At 42.7% G+C, this 17024-nt stretch overlaps 1 protein-coding gene across 3 annotated transcripts in view; it reads left to right on the top strand.

The window, feature by feature from the left end:
* The first annotated feature begins 4153 nt into the window (after positions 1-4153).
* Positions 4154-17024, top strand: part of SCAMP1 (secretory carrier membrane protein 1) — a 120769-nt gene continuing 107898 nt past the window's right edge. For 2 of the 3 annotated variants that reach the window (XM_025437242.3, XM_025437243.3), the window contains exon 1: positions 4190-4389. In XM_025437242.3, coding sequence (XP_025293027.1) covers positions 4333-4389 — 57 coding nt within the window. In that variant the 5' untranslated portion in view covers positions 4190-4332. Of the gene's footprint in view, positions 4390-17024 lie in introns of all 3 variants that reach the window. The other variant, XM_025437241.3, reaches the window with a different exon arrangement.

Below are 17024 nucleotides of genomic sequence, written 5' to 3'. Positions count from 1 at the left end.
TCATCTTAAGATTTGTGTGGAACCAGAAAAGACCCCGAATAGCCAGGGGAATATTAATAAAGAAAACCAGAGCTGGGGGCATCACAATGCCAGATTTCAAGTTGTACTACAAAGCTGTGGTCATCAAGACAGTGTGGTACTGGCACAAAAACAGACACATAGATCCATGGAACAGAATAGAGAAACCAGAAATGGACCCTCAACTCTATGGTCAACTAATATTCGACAAAGCAGGAAAGACTATCTACTGGAAAAAGGTCAGTCTCTTCAATAAATGGTGCTGGGAAAATTGGACCGCCACATGCAGAAGAATGAAACTAGACCATTCTCTTACACCACACACAAAGATAAACTCAAAATGGATGAAAGCTCTAAATGTGAGACAAGAATCCATCAAAATCCTAGAGGAGAAGACAGGCAACACCCTTTTTGACCTTGGCCACAGCAACTTCTTGCAAGATACATCTAGGAAGGCAAGGGAAACAAAAGCAAAAATGAATTATTGAGACTTCATCAAGATCAAAAGCTTCTGCACAGCAAAAGAAACAGTCAACAAACCTAAAAGACAAGCTACAGAATGGGAGAAGATATTTGCAAAAGATGTATTAGATAAAGGACTAGTATCCAAGATCTATAAAGAACTTATTAAACTCAACAGCAAAGAAACAAACAATCCAATCATGACATGGGCAGAAGACATGAACAGAAATCTCACAGAGGAAGACACAGGCATGGCCAACAAGCACATGAGAAAATGCTCTGCATCACTGGCCATCAGGGAAACACAAATCAAAACCACAATGAGATCCCACCTCACACCAGTGAGACTGGGGAAAATTAACAAGGCAGGAAACAACAAATGTTAGAGAGGATGTGGAGAAAGGGGATCACTCTTGCACTGTTGGTGGGAATGTGAACTGGTGCAGCCACTCTGGAAAACTGTGTGGAGGTTCCTCAAAGAGTTAAAAATAGAACTGTCCTATGACCCAGCAATTGCACTGCTGGGGATTTACCCCAAAGATACAGATGTAGTGAAATGGGGGGACACCTGCCTCCCGATGTTTCTAGCAGCAATGTCCACAATAGCCAAACTGTGGAAGGAGCCTCGGTGTTCATTGAAAGATGATTGGATAAAGTAGATGTGGTCTATGTATACAATGGAATATTCCTCAGCCATCAGAAATGAAAAATACCCACCATTCCCTTTGACGTGAATGGAACTGGAGGGTATTATGCTGAGTGAAATAAGTCAATCAGAGAAGGACAAACATTATATGGTCTCATTCATTTGGGGAATATAAAAAATAGTGAAAGGGAATAAAGGGGAAAGGAGTAAAATTGAGTGGGAAATATTAGAAATGGAGACAGAACATGAGAGACTCCTAACTCTGGGAAAGGAACAATGGGTGGTAGAAAGGGAGTTGGGTGGGGGGTGGGGGTGACTGGGTGACGGGGCACTGAGGGGGGCACTTGATGGGATGAGCACTGGGTATTATTTTATATGTTGGCAAATTGAACACCAATAAAAAATAAATGAAATTAAAAAAAGGAAAAAAATAAATATGCTGATCTCGCAACTGTTAAAAGAGAATAAATTAGACACAGGCCATGCTTCCCGACTCTTTTCACCTCTATAGTTAGGTACACATAAAAGGTGAAAATATTGGGACCCCTGGTTGGCTTAGTCAGAAGAGCATGTGTAAGTTCAAGCCCTACATTGCAGGCAGAAATTACATAAATATATATACACAAAAACTTTAAAAAGTAATTTTTATGTGGTATATTGGGTCAGAAAGCTTATACGGTCTCTTTGCTAACACACATTTCACTAAGAAACTGCCAGTAGTATCATTGAACAAGAAAAACAAGTTGCAGGACAATATGTATTATATCTATTTTCAAGACAATGCCAAAACTCTGTATATGTAATATGTCTACATGAACATGTATTATGTATTTATTTATTATGTATTTGTGCATGATCGTATATTATTATGTGCACGTAGATGTACAGTGTTATGAGCATTTTGAAAGGATAATACTAGGTTGTTAAAGTAGAGGAAGAGAGAAAGGAAAGCAAAGAATAAAGAGATAAAAAGTGAGAACATTAGTATGTATGCTGTGAATCCATGTATGGACTTATGTAATGTATTTGTATATAAAGACATTTAAAAAATTAAAAATGCAGATCCAGGGCCCCTACTTTAGATTCTTTTAAGCAGAATTTAAAAGATAGGAGGGACACCTGGGTGGCTCAGCGGTTAAACGTCTGCCTTCGGATCAGGGCATGATCCCGAGATCCGGGATCAAGTCCCACATCAGGCTCCTTTCATGGAGCCTGCTTCTCCCTCTGCCTGTGTCTCTGTCTCTCTCATTGTCTCTCATGAATAAATAAAATCTTAAAAAAAAAAAAAAGGAGATGTACAGAGGTGAGCGTCTGCATCATTAACAAGTATTCCAAAGGATTCTGTAACAGTAAAGTCAGTAAGACTTTAGGCGCTAATATCATTAGCTGTAAACACAGTGTATTGGAAATTTCCATCCTGCAATGCAGGCTAAGCTAGTACTCATTGTCTTGGAACATAGTAGATGCATAATAAATAGCTTCTGATTATATGAGTCATTTGGAGGACAGGTGGAGGGATGGAGGGCCAAAGTGGCTGGAGAAGCAGATCAGGTGGGCAAGGTCAAGCTCAGGAGAGATGAGGACAAAAGTATCTAACAACAATGCGCTGGGCCCCCTTGCCATTTTCAGACATTCAACCCATATTTGTTAGGCACTGAGTACACGCAGGACACTTTTCTATATCTTACATAATTCGTAAATAACCCTTTAGAGATTCAAAGATAGGAAGTGAGTAGTACCAGTATCAGAAGTGGGATTTGAACCCAACACATATTTTGAGCATGAACGTAATGAACCAGGCACCAGGCAGCAGCGGAGGATAGGGTGGTGAGTACATAGTTAGCTCTTCTCCACGTCTAGAATCTTGAGGCTGTGCCATCATCATTTCTGTCATCACTTATTCCTTGACCCTCCTAGTCAGCTGCCTAGAAGCAGCTTCTTTGTCCTATATTTCAACTTGGATCCTGCCAAAGAGAGATTATAGTTAATGTATTGCTTTTTTTTTGGGGGGGTGTGTGTCCATCAACCCTAGAGCTAGTGCTTTCACAGGGGGCAAGGAGCATCACTGCCGGTGACTTTGCATTGTGCAAGGATCCCCCACCCCCTCAGGCGAAGCAGACTAATTCTAGTTTTTACGATTCTTAGGCACCTACCAGGTGAGAATAATTCTGGCTCTCCAGCGCTTCCTCTGCTAAGTGCTTTCCGGTTAGAGCAGACAGATTAAAGTGGGGATAGAGGTGCCCTCCGGTTAAGTGCAGGAGCAGGACAACAGCTGGTACAAAATTCTTTACGCGTACCCATTTTCCAGTGACCTCATCCCTGGTGTTGGGGACCGTTAGGAAAAAAAATCAGGGGTGTGTATTTTGCACCCAAATGTCTTAAAGTTAAAAAAAGAAGCATCCTTTTGTCATCCACTAGCCACCAACAGTAACTTAGGGCCTTAACTTCTGGATTCGTGTCACCCTCACCCAGCCCCATTCATTTGCCGAGAAGTAGCCATTTTGCAGGTTCCGGAGAATGGGAGCAGGGCCGGACCCCCGGCGGGCCGTCCGCTCGCTCCCGAAGCTCGGCGGAGCCGGCCCGGGTCGGTACCGCGAGGCCGGCCTCCGTGATTTGTCAGCAGCCGCGCGTCCCGGGACCGGAAGACGAGGGGCTGCGGGGGCAGGTGGGGCGGGTGGGGCGCGTGCGCCGCGCTCGGCGGCGAGGTCGGGGCCCGGAGCGCGGCTGAGTCGCCGCCCCCTGCCCAGGTGCGCAGCCTGCGCGTCGGGCCGCCTGCCGGGCCTGGGAGGCGGGGTCCGCGCGCGTCCTCCCCGCTCACAGGTGCCCCCCCGTCACGTTGGACCTCAGGGAGCCAGCGTGCAGCGGCTGGCGGTGGGATGGAGTCCAGCCGCACGCGGGGGCTCAGCCCGGCCCGCCGCTCCCGGCTCCCTCCGCCCCTGGTCCCTGCGGTCGAAGCCAAAGCCCGGAACGTGGATCCCGGCCCGGAAGAGCGCGACCGCGGACGGGAGCGGCGCCGCCGGCCGGGAGCCCGTGGCACCGGGCATGCTCAGTGGCGCGGCCGGCTGGGTGGCCCCGAGAGCTGCACCCGGATCTGCTCGGCGGCGGCGGCGGCGGCGGCGGCGACGTGAGCGCGCAGGGGGGCGGCGGCCTCGCCTCGTCTCCCGGTCTGCGCCTGGGTCCGGTGGCTGACGCCGAGCGCGAGCGCGATGTCGGATTTCGACAGTAACCCGTTTGCGGACCCGGATCTCAACAACCCCTTCAAGGTGAGCGTGCGGGCCCCGCGGGCCCCGCGGCCGCGACGCGTCGTTGTCCGGGAGAACGGCAAGTTCCGCGGCGCCCCTCAGCCGCCCGGGCCGGGCCGGGGCCGCCGCAGCCGCCTCGGGTCGCGCCCGGGCCTCGCGCCGCCCGGCTCGGGGGCGGCGGCCGGGGCCCTGCGCTCGCTCCCCCGCCGCGCCCGCGCCCCCTTCCCGCCCGGCCGGGTCGTGCCCTCGCCCGAGTCTCGGCGGCGAGGCGAGCGGCGCCCGGGCAGGCGGAGCCGTCCCCCGACGGGCAGGGGCGGCGGCGGCCGGGCGTGCGTGAGGTGACGGCAGGCCGGCCGGGGCACCCACTACCCTGCAGTTAAAAAAAAAAAAAAAAAAAAAAAAAAAAGGTTATGTTTTTATTTTTTAAACTTGTGTTGCGCCCACATGCCACCAGCGGCGCTGCTCTCCCCCCTCGCCCGCCTGGCCGAGGCGTGAGGGGCCCGGTAGCCAGGCAGAAGTCAAATATAAACACACCTGGACACAAAGGTGCACGTGGACGGCCGCCTTCCCACCGGAGGGCTCCGAGGACGGTGACCGGCGGGGGGGCGCCCGCGCCCGCGCCCGCGGCGGTTCCCGCAGAGCTGTCCTCCTCCGTGGGCGCCTGTCACCCGCTTGGTGGGGGCCGGCGGCGGCGGCGGCGGCGGCGGGGGCGGGGGGCGGCGAGGCAGGTGAAGGCGCGCGTGACCTGTGCTGCCACCAGCGCGCAGCGTCTCCGGGAAGAGTGACGGTGCAGGCGTCTTGGTGAGCTCAGCCGCTTCCACGTGTGATTTGTTGCCAACTGTTGGGTGAAGTGTATTAATTTTTTCCTGGATACGTGCAATAGTAGCTTTCATGTGTAGTCACGCAAAATGAAAGACTTAACTTTATCTTGTGGTTACACACGTGTCACCTCTGAGTTTACATCTCATTACTCCTGGTTTTGTCTCTTATTAAGAATCCGGGCAGGGGGTGGCCCCTGGTTGGCTCAGTCCATCCGTGGAGCGTGCTACTCCTGATCTCGCTGTTGTGAGGTCAAGCCCCATGTTGGGCGTAGAAATTACTTAAAAAAAAAAAAAAAAAAAAAAAAAAAAAAAGATCCTAGAAGGGGAAAATATCCTTTTTTTTTTTTTATTATTGGCCTTTTAATTTCGTTAAGGATTATTATAATTAAATGATCCTGGTTTTCGACAACTTGATACCCTGTGTGGGAATGTAGAAGGGACTCAGTCTGCTATTTCTTTGCTAACTAGTGTCCTTTAAGAAAACTCTGTAACCAGCCCGGAACTTACAGGCTTTTAGAGGCCGTATGATTGCACGTTAAGGAGCATGCCTTCCTCACTCCCGCATGCACTTAGTAGTTGGTATTCCATCATTCCATGTTGTGGAAAATCAGATTATTCTTAAATCATACAGACATTCTGAACACACATTTCATGACTTGCCAAATAGGTATTACTTTTAAAATATTTTGAAGGCATGACAGTATGAACCTGTTAGCTTTTCCTAATTCAGGTAATTCATTGGTGTCATTTATTCAGCGTATGACAATTGGCCTGTTTTCTAGTTGGTCATTCCATTTTGTGGCTCATTTTACATAGCCGATTCTCTTGTTAAGGCAAGACGTTGTTTTCTTCTTAACCTAGACTGCTCTTTTGTGACATCTGATGTTGCCATGACAGTTTGATTTTTCTGCCATATGTATGGTGGTTGTAGTAATTCTAAACCCAAAACTGGTTTTATTTTTTGAATTTTTTCCCAAAAGTAGTTTTAATTAAAGACTTACTCATTTTTAGAAAGAGATGGAGCATGTACGAGTGGGGAGGGAGATGGAGAATCTTAAGCAGGCTTCAAACTCAGTAGAGCCTGTTGTGAGGTTCATTCCCACTACGCTGACATCGTGACCTGAACCAAAATCAAGACTTGAACACCTAACCATCTGAGTCACCAAGGAGCCCCTCCAGAAGTAGTTTTGTTTTATTATTTATTTTTTAAGATTTTTAAATTTATTCATGAGAGACACAGAGAGAGAAGCAGAGACACAGGCAGAGGAGAAGCAGGCTCCATGCAGGCAGCCCGATGTGGGACTCCATCACAGATCCGGGGATCACGCCCTGAACCAAAGGCAGACTCTCAACCACTGAGCCACCCACGTGTCCCCAGAAGTAGTTTTTTTAATTTTTTTTTTATTTTTTTTTTAAATTTATTTATGATAGTCACAGAGAGAGAGAGAGAGAGAGAGAGAGAGAGGCAGAGACACAGGCAGAGGGCGAAGCAGGCTCCATGCACCGGGAGCCCGATGTGGGATTCGATCCCAGGTCTCCAGGATCACGCCCTGGGCCAAAGGCAGGCACTAAACCGCTGCGCCACCCAGGGATCCCCCCAGAAGTAGTTTTAAATACTCAATCATTGTGGCATAAAATTATAAAACTTTTTTGTTGCTTATAAGTGGATGTACCCAGAGAGCGATGATTATTCAAGTCCACAAAATGTTTCAAGGGATGGATAATTTAGGCCTAAAGAACATTTGGCTGTACACATGTTCCTGTTTATGGCCTTACTCTGTTTTTGGTGACTGTCACAGCACTGCATGTGTGACCCTTTATCTTTCCATTTGTGTCCACCTGCCTTGCTTCCTAAAGTGAAGCTTTATATCTATTGCTATTCTTTTTTCAGTTTCCTTTTATGTGTGATTTTTGAAATAGCATTTCTGGTCCTCTCTACTTACATACAGAAGTTCTTGGATTTATCTTTTTGATAACTTGTGATCATCTTTTTTTTCAGATGTTTTAATTTTCAGTATTGAAAAATTTCATATTTTCAAAACATGTTATTTCACATTTGGCAACCATCCTAATATCTTCTTGGTTAAAAGCTATTTGATTTTTAGGGCACTTAGGTGACTCAGTCACTTAAGCGTCTGAGTCTTGACTTCCACTCAGGTCATGATCTCAGAGTGGTGGGATTGAGCCCCACGTCAGGCTCACACTCAGTGTGGAGCCTGCTTAAGATTTTCTCTTCCCCTCTTCCCTTGTCCCTCCAGCTCTCCTCTCTCTCACTCTCTAAAAAAACAAAAGCAGCAACAACAAACCTATTTGACTTTTTAAAGTTTATTTAAATTCCAGCTAACATAGAGTGTCAAATTAGTTTCATTAGTACAATTTTGTGATTCATTACTTAAGTACAACACCCCAAGTGTCCTCCTTAATACCCATCTGCCATTTAACCCATCCCCTTGCCCACCTACCCTCCAGCAACCCTCAGTTTATTCTCTGTAGTTAAGATTCTGTTTTGTGGTTTGCCTGTCTCTTTTTTCCCCCCATGGTAATGTTTCATTTCTTCAATTCCACATATGAGTGAAATCATATAGTATTTGTATTTCTCTGACTGACTTGTTTTGCTTAGCATAATACATTCTAGCTCCATCTATGTTGTTGCAAATGGCAAGATCTCATTTTTTTGATGGCTGAGTAATATTCCATTGTATATATGCACCCCATCTTCTTTATCCATTAATCAGTCAGTGAACATTTGGGCACTTCCTTTCTCTTGGCTGTTGTTGAAAATGCTGATATAAACATTGGCATGCATATGTTCCTTGCAATCAATATTTTTGGATCCTTTATATAAATAGTAGTGTAATTGCTTGGTTATAGGGTAGTTCTATTTTTAACTTTTTTTTTTTTTTTAAGATTTATTTATTTATTCTTGAGAGACACACAGAGAAAAGCAGAGACATAGAGGGAGAAACAGGCTCCCTGCAGGGAGACTGATGCAGGACCGGATCCTGGATCCCAGGATCACGCCCTGAGCTGAAGGCAGACATTCAACCGCTGAGCCACTCAAGCGTCCCTATTTTCAACTTATTGAGGAAGCCCCATACCGTTTTCCACAGTTGGCTGCACCAGTTTGCATTCCCACCAGCAGTGCAAGAGCGTTCCACTTTCTCCATATCCTCTCCAACATTTGTTGTTTCTTGTGTTGTTTAATTTTAGCCATTCTGCCTGGTGTGAGGTAATCAATCCCTTATTGTAATTTTGATTTGTATTACTCTGATGATGAGTGATGTCGAGCATCTTTTCATGTATCTGTCAGTCATCTGGATGTGTTCTTTGGAGAAATGTCTATTCATGTCTTCTTCCCGTTTCTTGACTGGATTATTTGTTTTTTTGGGTGTTTTATGAGTTCTTTATAGATTTTGGACACTAACTCTTTATATAAGGTATGTCATTTGCAAATATCTTCTCCCATTCTGAAGGTTGCCTTTTAGTTTTGTTGACTGTTTACTTTGCTGTACAGAAGCTTTTTATGTGGATGAACTTCTTCCCTGGTACAGAAGCTTTTTATCTTGGTAAGTCCTAATAGTTCATTTTTGCTTTTGTTTCTCTTGCCTCTAGAGATGTATCTGATAAGAAGTTGTCAAAGAGATTGCTGCATGTGTTCTCCTAGGATTTTGATGGTTCATGTCTCACATTTAGGTCTTTCATCCATTTGGAATTTATTTTTGTGTATGGTGTAAGAAAGTGGTCCAGATTCATTATTTGGCTTGTAGCTGTCCAGTTTTCCCAACATCATTTGTTGAAGAGATTGTGTTCCACTGGATCTTGTTTCGTGCTTTGTCAATTAGTTGATCATATAGTTGTAGGTCCAGTTTTCTATTCTGTTCCATTCATCTATGTGTCTATTTTTCTGGCAATGCTGTAGTGTCTTGATCACTACAGCTTTGTTCTATAACTCGGAGTCCAGAATTCTGATGACTTTCAGTTTTGCTTTTCTTTTTTAAGATTGCTTTGGCTATTAGGGGTCATTTGTGGTTCCATACGAATTTTGGGTTTATTTGTTTTAGCTCTGTGGAAAATGCTGGTGGTATTTTAATAGGGATTGCATTAAATGTGTAGATTGCTCTGGGTAGCATAGGCATTTTAAAAGTAGTTCTTCCAATCTATAAGTTTGGGATGTTTTTCCATTTTTTGTGTCTTCAATTTCCTTCAGAAGTACTCCATAGTTTTTGGAGTACAGACCTCTTATCACTTTGGTTAGATTTATTCTTAGTCATTTTAGGGTTTTTGGTGTAGTTGTACATGGGACTGATTCCTTGGTTTCTCTTTTTGCTGCTTCATTATTGGTGTGTAGAAATGCCACAGATTTCTGTAAGTTGATTTTGTCTCTTGCAACTTTTCTGAATTTGTGTTTCACTTATAGCAATCTTTTTGGTAGCATCCTTTGGGTTTTCTACATAGAATGTCATGTCTTTTGTTAATAGTGAAAATTTGACTTTTTCCTTGCTGATTTGGATGCATTTTCTTTCTTTTTGTCTGATTGCTGAGGCTAGGACTTCCAGTACTATGTTAAATAATAGTGGTAAGAGCGGATATCCTTGTCTTGTTCCTGACCATAGCGGAAAAGCTGTCTTTCCCCACTGAGCATGGTATTTTGCTGTGGGTCTTTTGTGTGTGGCCTTTATGATGATGAGGCATATTCCATCTATCCCTACTTTGTGGAGAGTTTTTACTAGGAAAGGATGCTATATTTTGTCAAATATTTTTTCTGAATCTATTGACAGAATCATATAGTTATTACTCTTTCTTTTATTATTGCAATGTATCACATTGATTGATTTGCAAATATCAAACCACCCTTGCAGCCCAGGAATAAATCCCACTTGATTGTGATAAATGATAAATTGTTGGATTCAATTTGTTGAGAATTTTTGCATTCATGTTCATCAATGATATTGGCGAATAATTATTTTAATAATTTTTATTTAACAAGTGGGGTTGTTGTCTGGTTTTAGAATCAAGGTAGTCCTGGCCTTGTAGAATGAGTTTGGAAGTTTTCTTTCCATTTGTATTACTGGGAAGAATTTGAGAAGAATAGGTATCAACTCTTCTTTAAATATTTGGGGGATCCCTGGGTGGCGCAGCGGTTTGGCACCTGCCTTTGGCCCAGGGCGCGATCCTGGAGACCCGGGATCGAATCCCACGTCGGGCTCCCGGTGCATGGAGCCTGCTTCTCCCTCTGACTGTGTCTCTGCCTCTCTCTCTCTCTCTCTCTCTCTCTCTCTCTGTGACTATCATCAATAAATAAAAAATTAAAAAAACAAAACAAAACATTAAAAAAAATATTTGGTAGAATTCCCCTGGGAAGCTCTCTGGTCCTGGACTTTTGTTTTTTGGAGATTTTGATTACTGATTCAATTTTTTAAAAAGATTTTACTCATTTATTCATGAGAGACACACACAGAGAGAGAGAGAGAGGGAGATCTCGAGAGAGAGGCAGAGACACAGAGACATAGACACAGGTAGAGGGAGGAGCAGGCTCCATGCAGGGAGCCTGATGTGGGACTCGATCCTGGGTCTCCAGGATCTGGCCCTGGGCTGAAGATGGTGCTAAGCTGCTGTGCCACCCAGGCTGCCCTGATTCAAATTTTTTTTTTTTGCTGGTTATCGGTCTGTTTAATTTTCGTATTTCTTCCTGGCTCAATTTATATGCTTCTAGGAATTTATCCATTTCTTCTAGTTCACCCAAGTTGTTGGCATATGATTTTTCATAATATTTTCTTGTAATTGTTTTATTTCTATGGTGGTGTTTGTGACCTCTCTCATTTGTGGTTTTATATTTTTTAAGATTTTATTTATTTTAGAGAAAGAGATTGGGAGCACAAGCAGGGGGAGATGCAGAGGGAGAAGGAGAGAGAGAATCTCAAGTAGACTCTACTCTGAGTATGGACACAGGGCTTGATTCCATGACCCTGAGATCATGAACTGAGCCGAAATTAAGAGTTGGATGCTTAACTGACTGAGCCACCCAGGCACCCCATTGAGATTTTATTTATTTGGGTCGTTTTTTCTTTTTGATAAGTCTGCCTAGGGGTTTATCACTTTTATTAATTCTTTCTATGAATCATCTCCTGGTTACATTGATCTGTTTGTTTGTTTCTATATCATTTATTTCTGCTCTAATCTTTATTTCCCTTCTGCTGCTGGCTTTAGGCTTCATCTATTGTTCTTTTTCTAGCTCTTGTAGGGGTATTATGCTATATATTTGAGATTTTTCTTGCTTCTTGAGCTAGACCTGTGTCGCTATATAATTCCCTCTTATGACTGCTTTTGCTGCATCTCAAAGGTTTTGGACTATCATGGTTTCATTTTCATTTGTTGACATGTATTTTTTTTTTTTCTTCAATTTCCTGGCTAACCCATTCATTCTTTAGTAGGATGTTCTTTAACTTCCATTTATTGGTGCTTTCCAATTTTTTTTTCTTGCGGTTGGCTTCAAATTTCATAGCATTGTGGTTGGAAAATATGCATGGTATGATCTCATTCTTTCTGTACTTGTTGAAGCCTGATTTGTGACCCAGTGTGTGATCTCTTCCGGAAGATGTCCCATGTGTATTTTGAATCTGTATACTGCTTTAGGATGAAGTGTTCCGAATATATCTATTAGGATCATCTGGTCCAGTGTATCATTCAATGCCATTGGTTTTCTGCTTAGATTATCTGTTCATTGGGTAAGTGGGATGTTAAAAAAAATCCCGTTATTATTCTATTATCAATGAGTTCCTTCATATTTGTTCATTGTTTTATGTATTTGAGTGTTCTCAAATTATGGGTATAAATATTTATAATTATTAGATCTTGTTGGATAGACCCCTTTATTATGATATTGTTCCCTTCTTCATCTCTTGTTACAGTCTTTGGTTTAAAACCTAGTTTGTGTGATAGAAGGATGGCTACTCCAGCTTTCTTTTGACATCATTAGCATGATAAATGTTTCTCCCTCAACTCAGTTTCAATGTGCAGGTGTCTTTAGGTCTAAAATGAGTCTCTTGTGGACAGCATATAATTGGGCCTTGTTTTTTATCCATTCTGATACTCTATGTCTTTTGGACCATTTAGTCCATTTACATTCAGAGTGATTATTGATATTAATTTAGTACCATTGTGTTTCCTGTTAAGTTGTTTCTGGAGATTTTCTCTGTTCCTTTCTAGTCTGTTGTTTTTGGTCTTTGTCTCCCACTCAAAGAGTCCCTTTTAATTTTTCTCGCAGGACTGGTTTAGTGGTCACAAACTCCTTTAGTTTTTGTTTGTCTGGGTAACACTTTATCTCTCTTATTCTGAATGACAGCCTTGCTGGATAGAGTATTTTGGCTGCATATTTTTCCCATGTAGCATGTCAAATATATCATGCCACTCTATTCTAGCCTGCCAAGTTTCTGTGGAGAGATCTGCTGCTAACCTTAATCTGTCTTCCCTTGCAAGTTAGAGATTTCTTTTCTCTTGCTGCTTTTAGGATTTTTTTTTCTTTATTTCTGTATTTTGCAAATTTAACCCATTTGTTGTGGTGTTGACCTGCTTATGTTGATCTTGATGGGAGTTCTCTCTACCTCCTGAATTTGGATGCCTGTTTCCTTTCCCCGATTAGGGAAATTTTCGGGTATAATTTCTTCAAACCTTCTGCCTGATGGAAGAAGATATTTGCAAATGTCTTATCAGATAAAGGGTTAGTATCCAAAACTGTAAAGAACTTATCAAATTCAACACCCAAAGAACAAATAATCCAATCAAGAAATGGACAGAAGACATGAATAGATATTTCTCCAGAGAAGACATACAAATGGCCAATAGACACATGAAAAAACGTCACTTGGCATCAGGAAAATACAAATCAAAACCACCAGTCAAAATGGCTAAAATTAACAAGTCAGGAAAGGACAGATGTTGGCGAGGACGCAGTGAAAGGGGAACCCTCTTGCACTGTTGTGGGAATGCAAGCTGGTGCAGCCACTCTGGAAAACAGTATGGAGATTCCTCAAAAAGTTGAAAATAGAACTACCCTATGATCCAGCAATTGCACTACTGGGTATTTACCCCAAAGATACAAATGTAGTGATCCAAAGGGGCAACTGCAACCCAATGTTTATAGTGGCAATGTCCAGAATAGCCAAACTATGGAAAGAGCCCAGGTGTCCATCGACACATGAATGGATAAAGAAGATGTGGGGTATATATCTATCTATCTATCTATATCTATCTATCTATCTATAGATAGATATACATACATATACATATATGTATGCATATATATGATAGAATACTACTGAGCCATCAAAAAATAAAATCTTCCATTTGCAATGACATGGATGGAACTAGAGGGTATCATGCTAAGTAAAATAACTCAATCAGAATAAGACAATTATATGATCTTACTCATATGTGGAATTTAAGAGAACAGAGGATCATAGGTGAAGAGAGGAAAAAAATAAGATGAAATCAGAGAGAGAGATAAACCATAAACGACTCTTAGTCATGGAAAACAAACTGAGGGTTGCTGGAGGGGAGGGGAGTTTGGGGATGGGGTAACTGGGTGATGGACATTAAGGAGGACACCTGATGTAGTGAGTACTGGGTATCATATAAGACTGCTGAATCACTGACCTCTATCTCTGAAACCAATAATACATTAAATGTTAATTGAATTTACGTATTTATTTTTTAAAGATTTTATTTATTTATTCATGAGAGACAGAGAGGCAGAGACCTAGGCAGAGGGAGAAGCAGGCTTCTTGTGGGGAGCCAGATGTGGGACTCAATCCCAGGACTCTGGGATCTTGCCCTGAGCCAAAGGCAGATGCTTAACCACTGAACCACCCAGGTGTCCCTAATTAATTGAATTTCAATTAAAAAAAGCCCTTCTGCCACATTTTTCCTCTCTTTTTCTGGGAATCCTATGATATGAATGCTACTGTGCTTGATGGAGTCACTGAGTTGCCTAAGTCTGCACTTGTGATCCAATATTTTTCTTTCCTTCTTTTTAGCTTCATTATTTTACATTATATATCACTTATTCATTTTCCTGCTTCTTCCATCCTCTGCATCCTTCCATCCATTACACTCACTTGGTTTTGTATCTTGGTTATAGTGTTTTTTAGTTAAGCCTGACTAGTTTTTAGGCCTTTTGTCTCTGCAGTAAGGGACTCCCTGGTGTCTTCTATGCTTTTCTCAAGCCCAGCTAGTATCCTTATGATTGTTGCTTTAAATTCTGGATCAAGGGGTTCCTCAGTGGCTCAGTCATTTAAGCGTCTGACTTTCGCTCAGGTCGTGATCTCGGAGTCCTGGATCAAGCCTCATATTGGGCTCTGCGCTCAGCATGTGTGTGTATGTGTGTTTGTGTGTGTTTGTGTCTGTGTGGTCTGTTTTCCCCCTTCCCCTCCCCCCCTCCGAGCTCGCTTGCTCTCTCTCTCTCTCAAATAAAATCTTTAAAAAAATTCTGGATTAAGCATTTTACTTATGTCTGTTTTGTTAGATCTCTGGCTGTGACCTTTTCTTGTTTTTTTTCAGGATGAATTCCTCTGTCTCGGCGTTTTGTCTAGGTTTCTGTCTTCTGTGTGTTAGGAAAGCCTGTTATATATCCTGTTACTGAGAGTATCAGCTTTATAAAGAAGAGGTCATATACTGTTCAGGACCTGGCATTTCAGGGAAGTGTCTGGTGTATGCCGTGTGCACTCTGCTGCTGTGTTTTGCCTGCTGTTTCCTTCTGGTCAGTCCTCTGCAGAGTATCTCCTTGCCTGCAGTGGGGAGTGTTTGGATGTTGGCCAGAATGTGGCAAGTTTTAACTAGTTGTGCTCTGGTCTGCCTGTTAAGAGAGACCTGATGTTACTTCCACTCAAGCTGAAGCTTTGCAGAATTCTATGGTCTGTAGATGTGGTGTGTTATGTGTTTTGAGGAGTGGGATTGGGGGTAGGCTGTGCTAGCCCCTGGTGGAGAGGCCCACTGTGTTGGTTCACAGGCACATATGCCCGAAAAAAGCAGCACGGGAGCAGAGCTTGATATAAGTGGTTTATGCCACTGTTGGCACTCATTGTGCTCATTGAAGTTAGTTTATGGTAGGGGGAGAGTAATGGCACCTGCCAGCTTGTTGGCAGACAACTGCCAGCCTGTTGGCCAGAGAGGCATGTCACTTCTTTTACACGAACTCCAAGAAGAGGGGGGATCATCTCTCCCTGTGTCTCCTAGGGTATCCTCAGATTATACTGTCTGCCCTGGCCTATCTGCCTTCCTTCTTTCAGCAGGAGCACTGCAACACCTGCTGGGCTCCACACCTGCCGTGCTGTGGACCTCTAAAATTTTAGTGTTTATTCCCTGTGGTTGTAAAAACTCACAAAAATCAGTTCCTCTCGTTTTCCCAGTCAGTGGCTTTGGGGAAATGTCTTCCTTGTGTGATCCCCTGTGTGCTCCTCTCTCTGTCTTTCTCCTCTCTCTCACCTTTCTCCATGACCTGGCTGCCTTCCCTCTGCGAAACCATGATCCTCTTCTCCCCCAAATCATGTCTCTCTATCTTTACCTTCCATGATGTGGCCTCTTATCTCTCTCTATTTGTGTAGTTTGTTCTAATCTCAGAATGGTTTCTTGGTGTTAAGAATGATTTGTTACATGGCTGAGTTCAAGGACCAGGTGAGCTCAGGATCCACGTAACTACTCTGCCATTTTAGAATGACCAGATTATCAGTTCATTATAAAGGCTACAATTCAGGAATGGCCCAACGGAGGAGATGCCTAGGGCAAGGTGTGAGGAGCCAATGTCCGGACATGCCTGCCTTGTAATGCCTCCACAGGTTCAACCAGGGGCGCTTCACACCCCATCTCATAGCATAGGCAGAATGAAGGAAATGATAAAAAATTATTTGATTCTATTACTTTTTAAGTTCTTCAGCATTTTTTCCCCCTTTTATATTAGGAGCGCTTTTGCCAGCATCTTCATTTGAACTGTCATGAAAATAATTTCTGAGAATGATCTTCTTAGATAATGGAACTGTAATGGCTTACTTGATTTTACTAGCTGTTGTAAAATTATTTGCTGGATTCATTTTTTTGAGCCCCTGCTTGATTCTAGTGGTTGTGATAGGCTCAGTGAAAGAGTTTATGAAATTTGAATAGTTTTTATTGTGCATCAAGAAACTTGGAGTAACTGAAAATATGTAGTGATCTGAAAAATAGAGTATTATGTAGATGTTTTTGAGAATCCCCTCGAATTGTTATAATGTGGCTTTACAGCTAGGGAGGAAAAATTAGTTTCCACATTGTCAATGTGTATTAATTATTTTATGCCCCTGTTCTGTTCACTTACTCATTTATTCAGTAGATATTGAAGAAATATATATCCTTAAGGTTACTAATTTCACATGTAGACAGAAATACAGTAAAATAAAAATAAAATAAAACCATCAGAAATTAGTAATATAGTAGGGCTCTTATAAGTCAGGGTAAGAGTATGAATAAGTGCCAGAATGAGTGCAGTTTATTCAAATGAGAGAAAAATTAGTAAGTGATAAGAAAACCTTCATACCTTTTGATATGCTGTAGCATATTAATATGTTTATTGATTGGACTGGAAAATTCATTTTGGAAATAACATTTTATGTAGTGTTTAAAAATAGAATCAAACTTTCATAGCTTTGGAAAGGAAAATCTTATAATGGATTTATTCAGAGCTCATTCTTTTTTTTTTTTTTTTTTTAAAGATTTATTTATTTATGATAGACATAGAGAGGCAGAGACACAGGAGGAAGGAGAAGCAGGCTCCATGCCGGGAACCCGACGTGGGACTCTATCCTGGGACTC

This window comes from Canis lupus, chromosome 3 (genome assembly GCF_003254725.2).
Source record: "Canis lupus dingo isolate Sandy chromosome 3, ASM325472v2, whole genome shotgun sequence".
NCBI lineage: Eukaryota > Metazoa > Chordata > Mammalia > Carnivora > Canidae > Canis > Canis lupus.
This window is presented reverse-complemented; position numbering and strand designations above follow the sequence as displayed.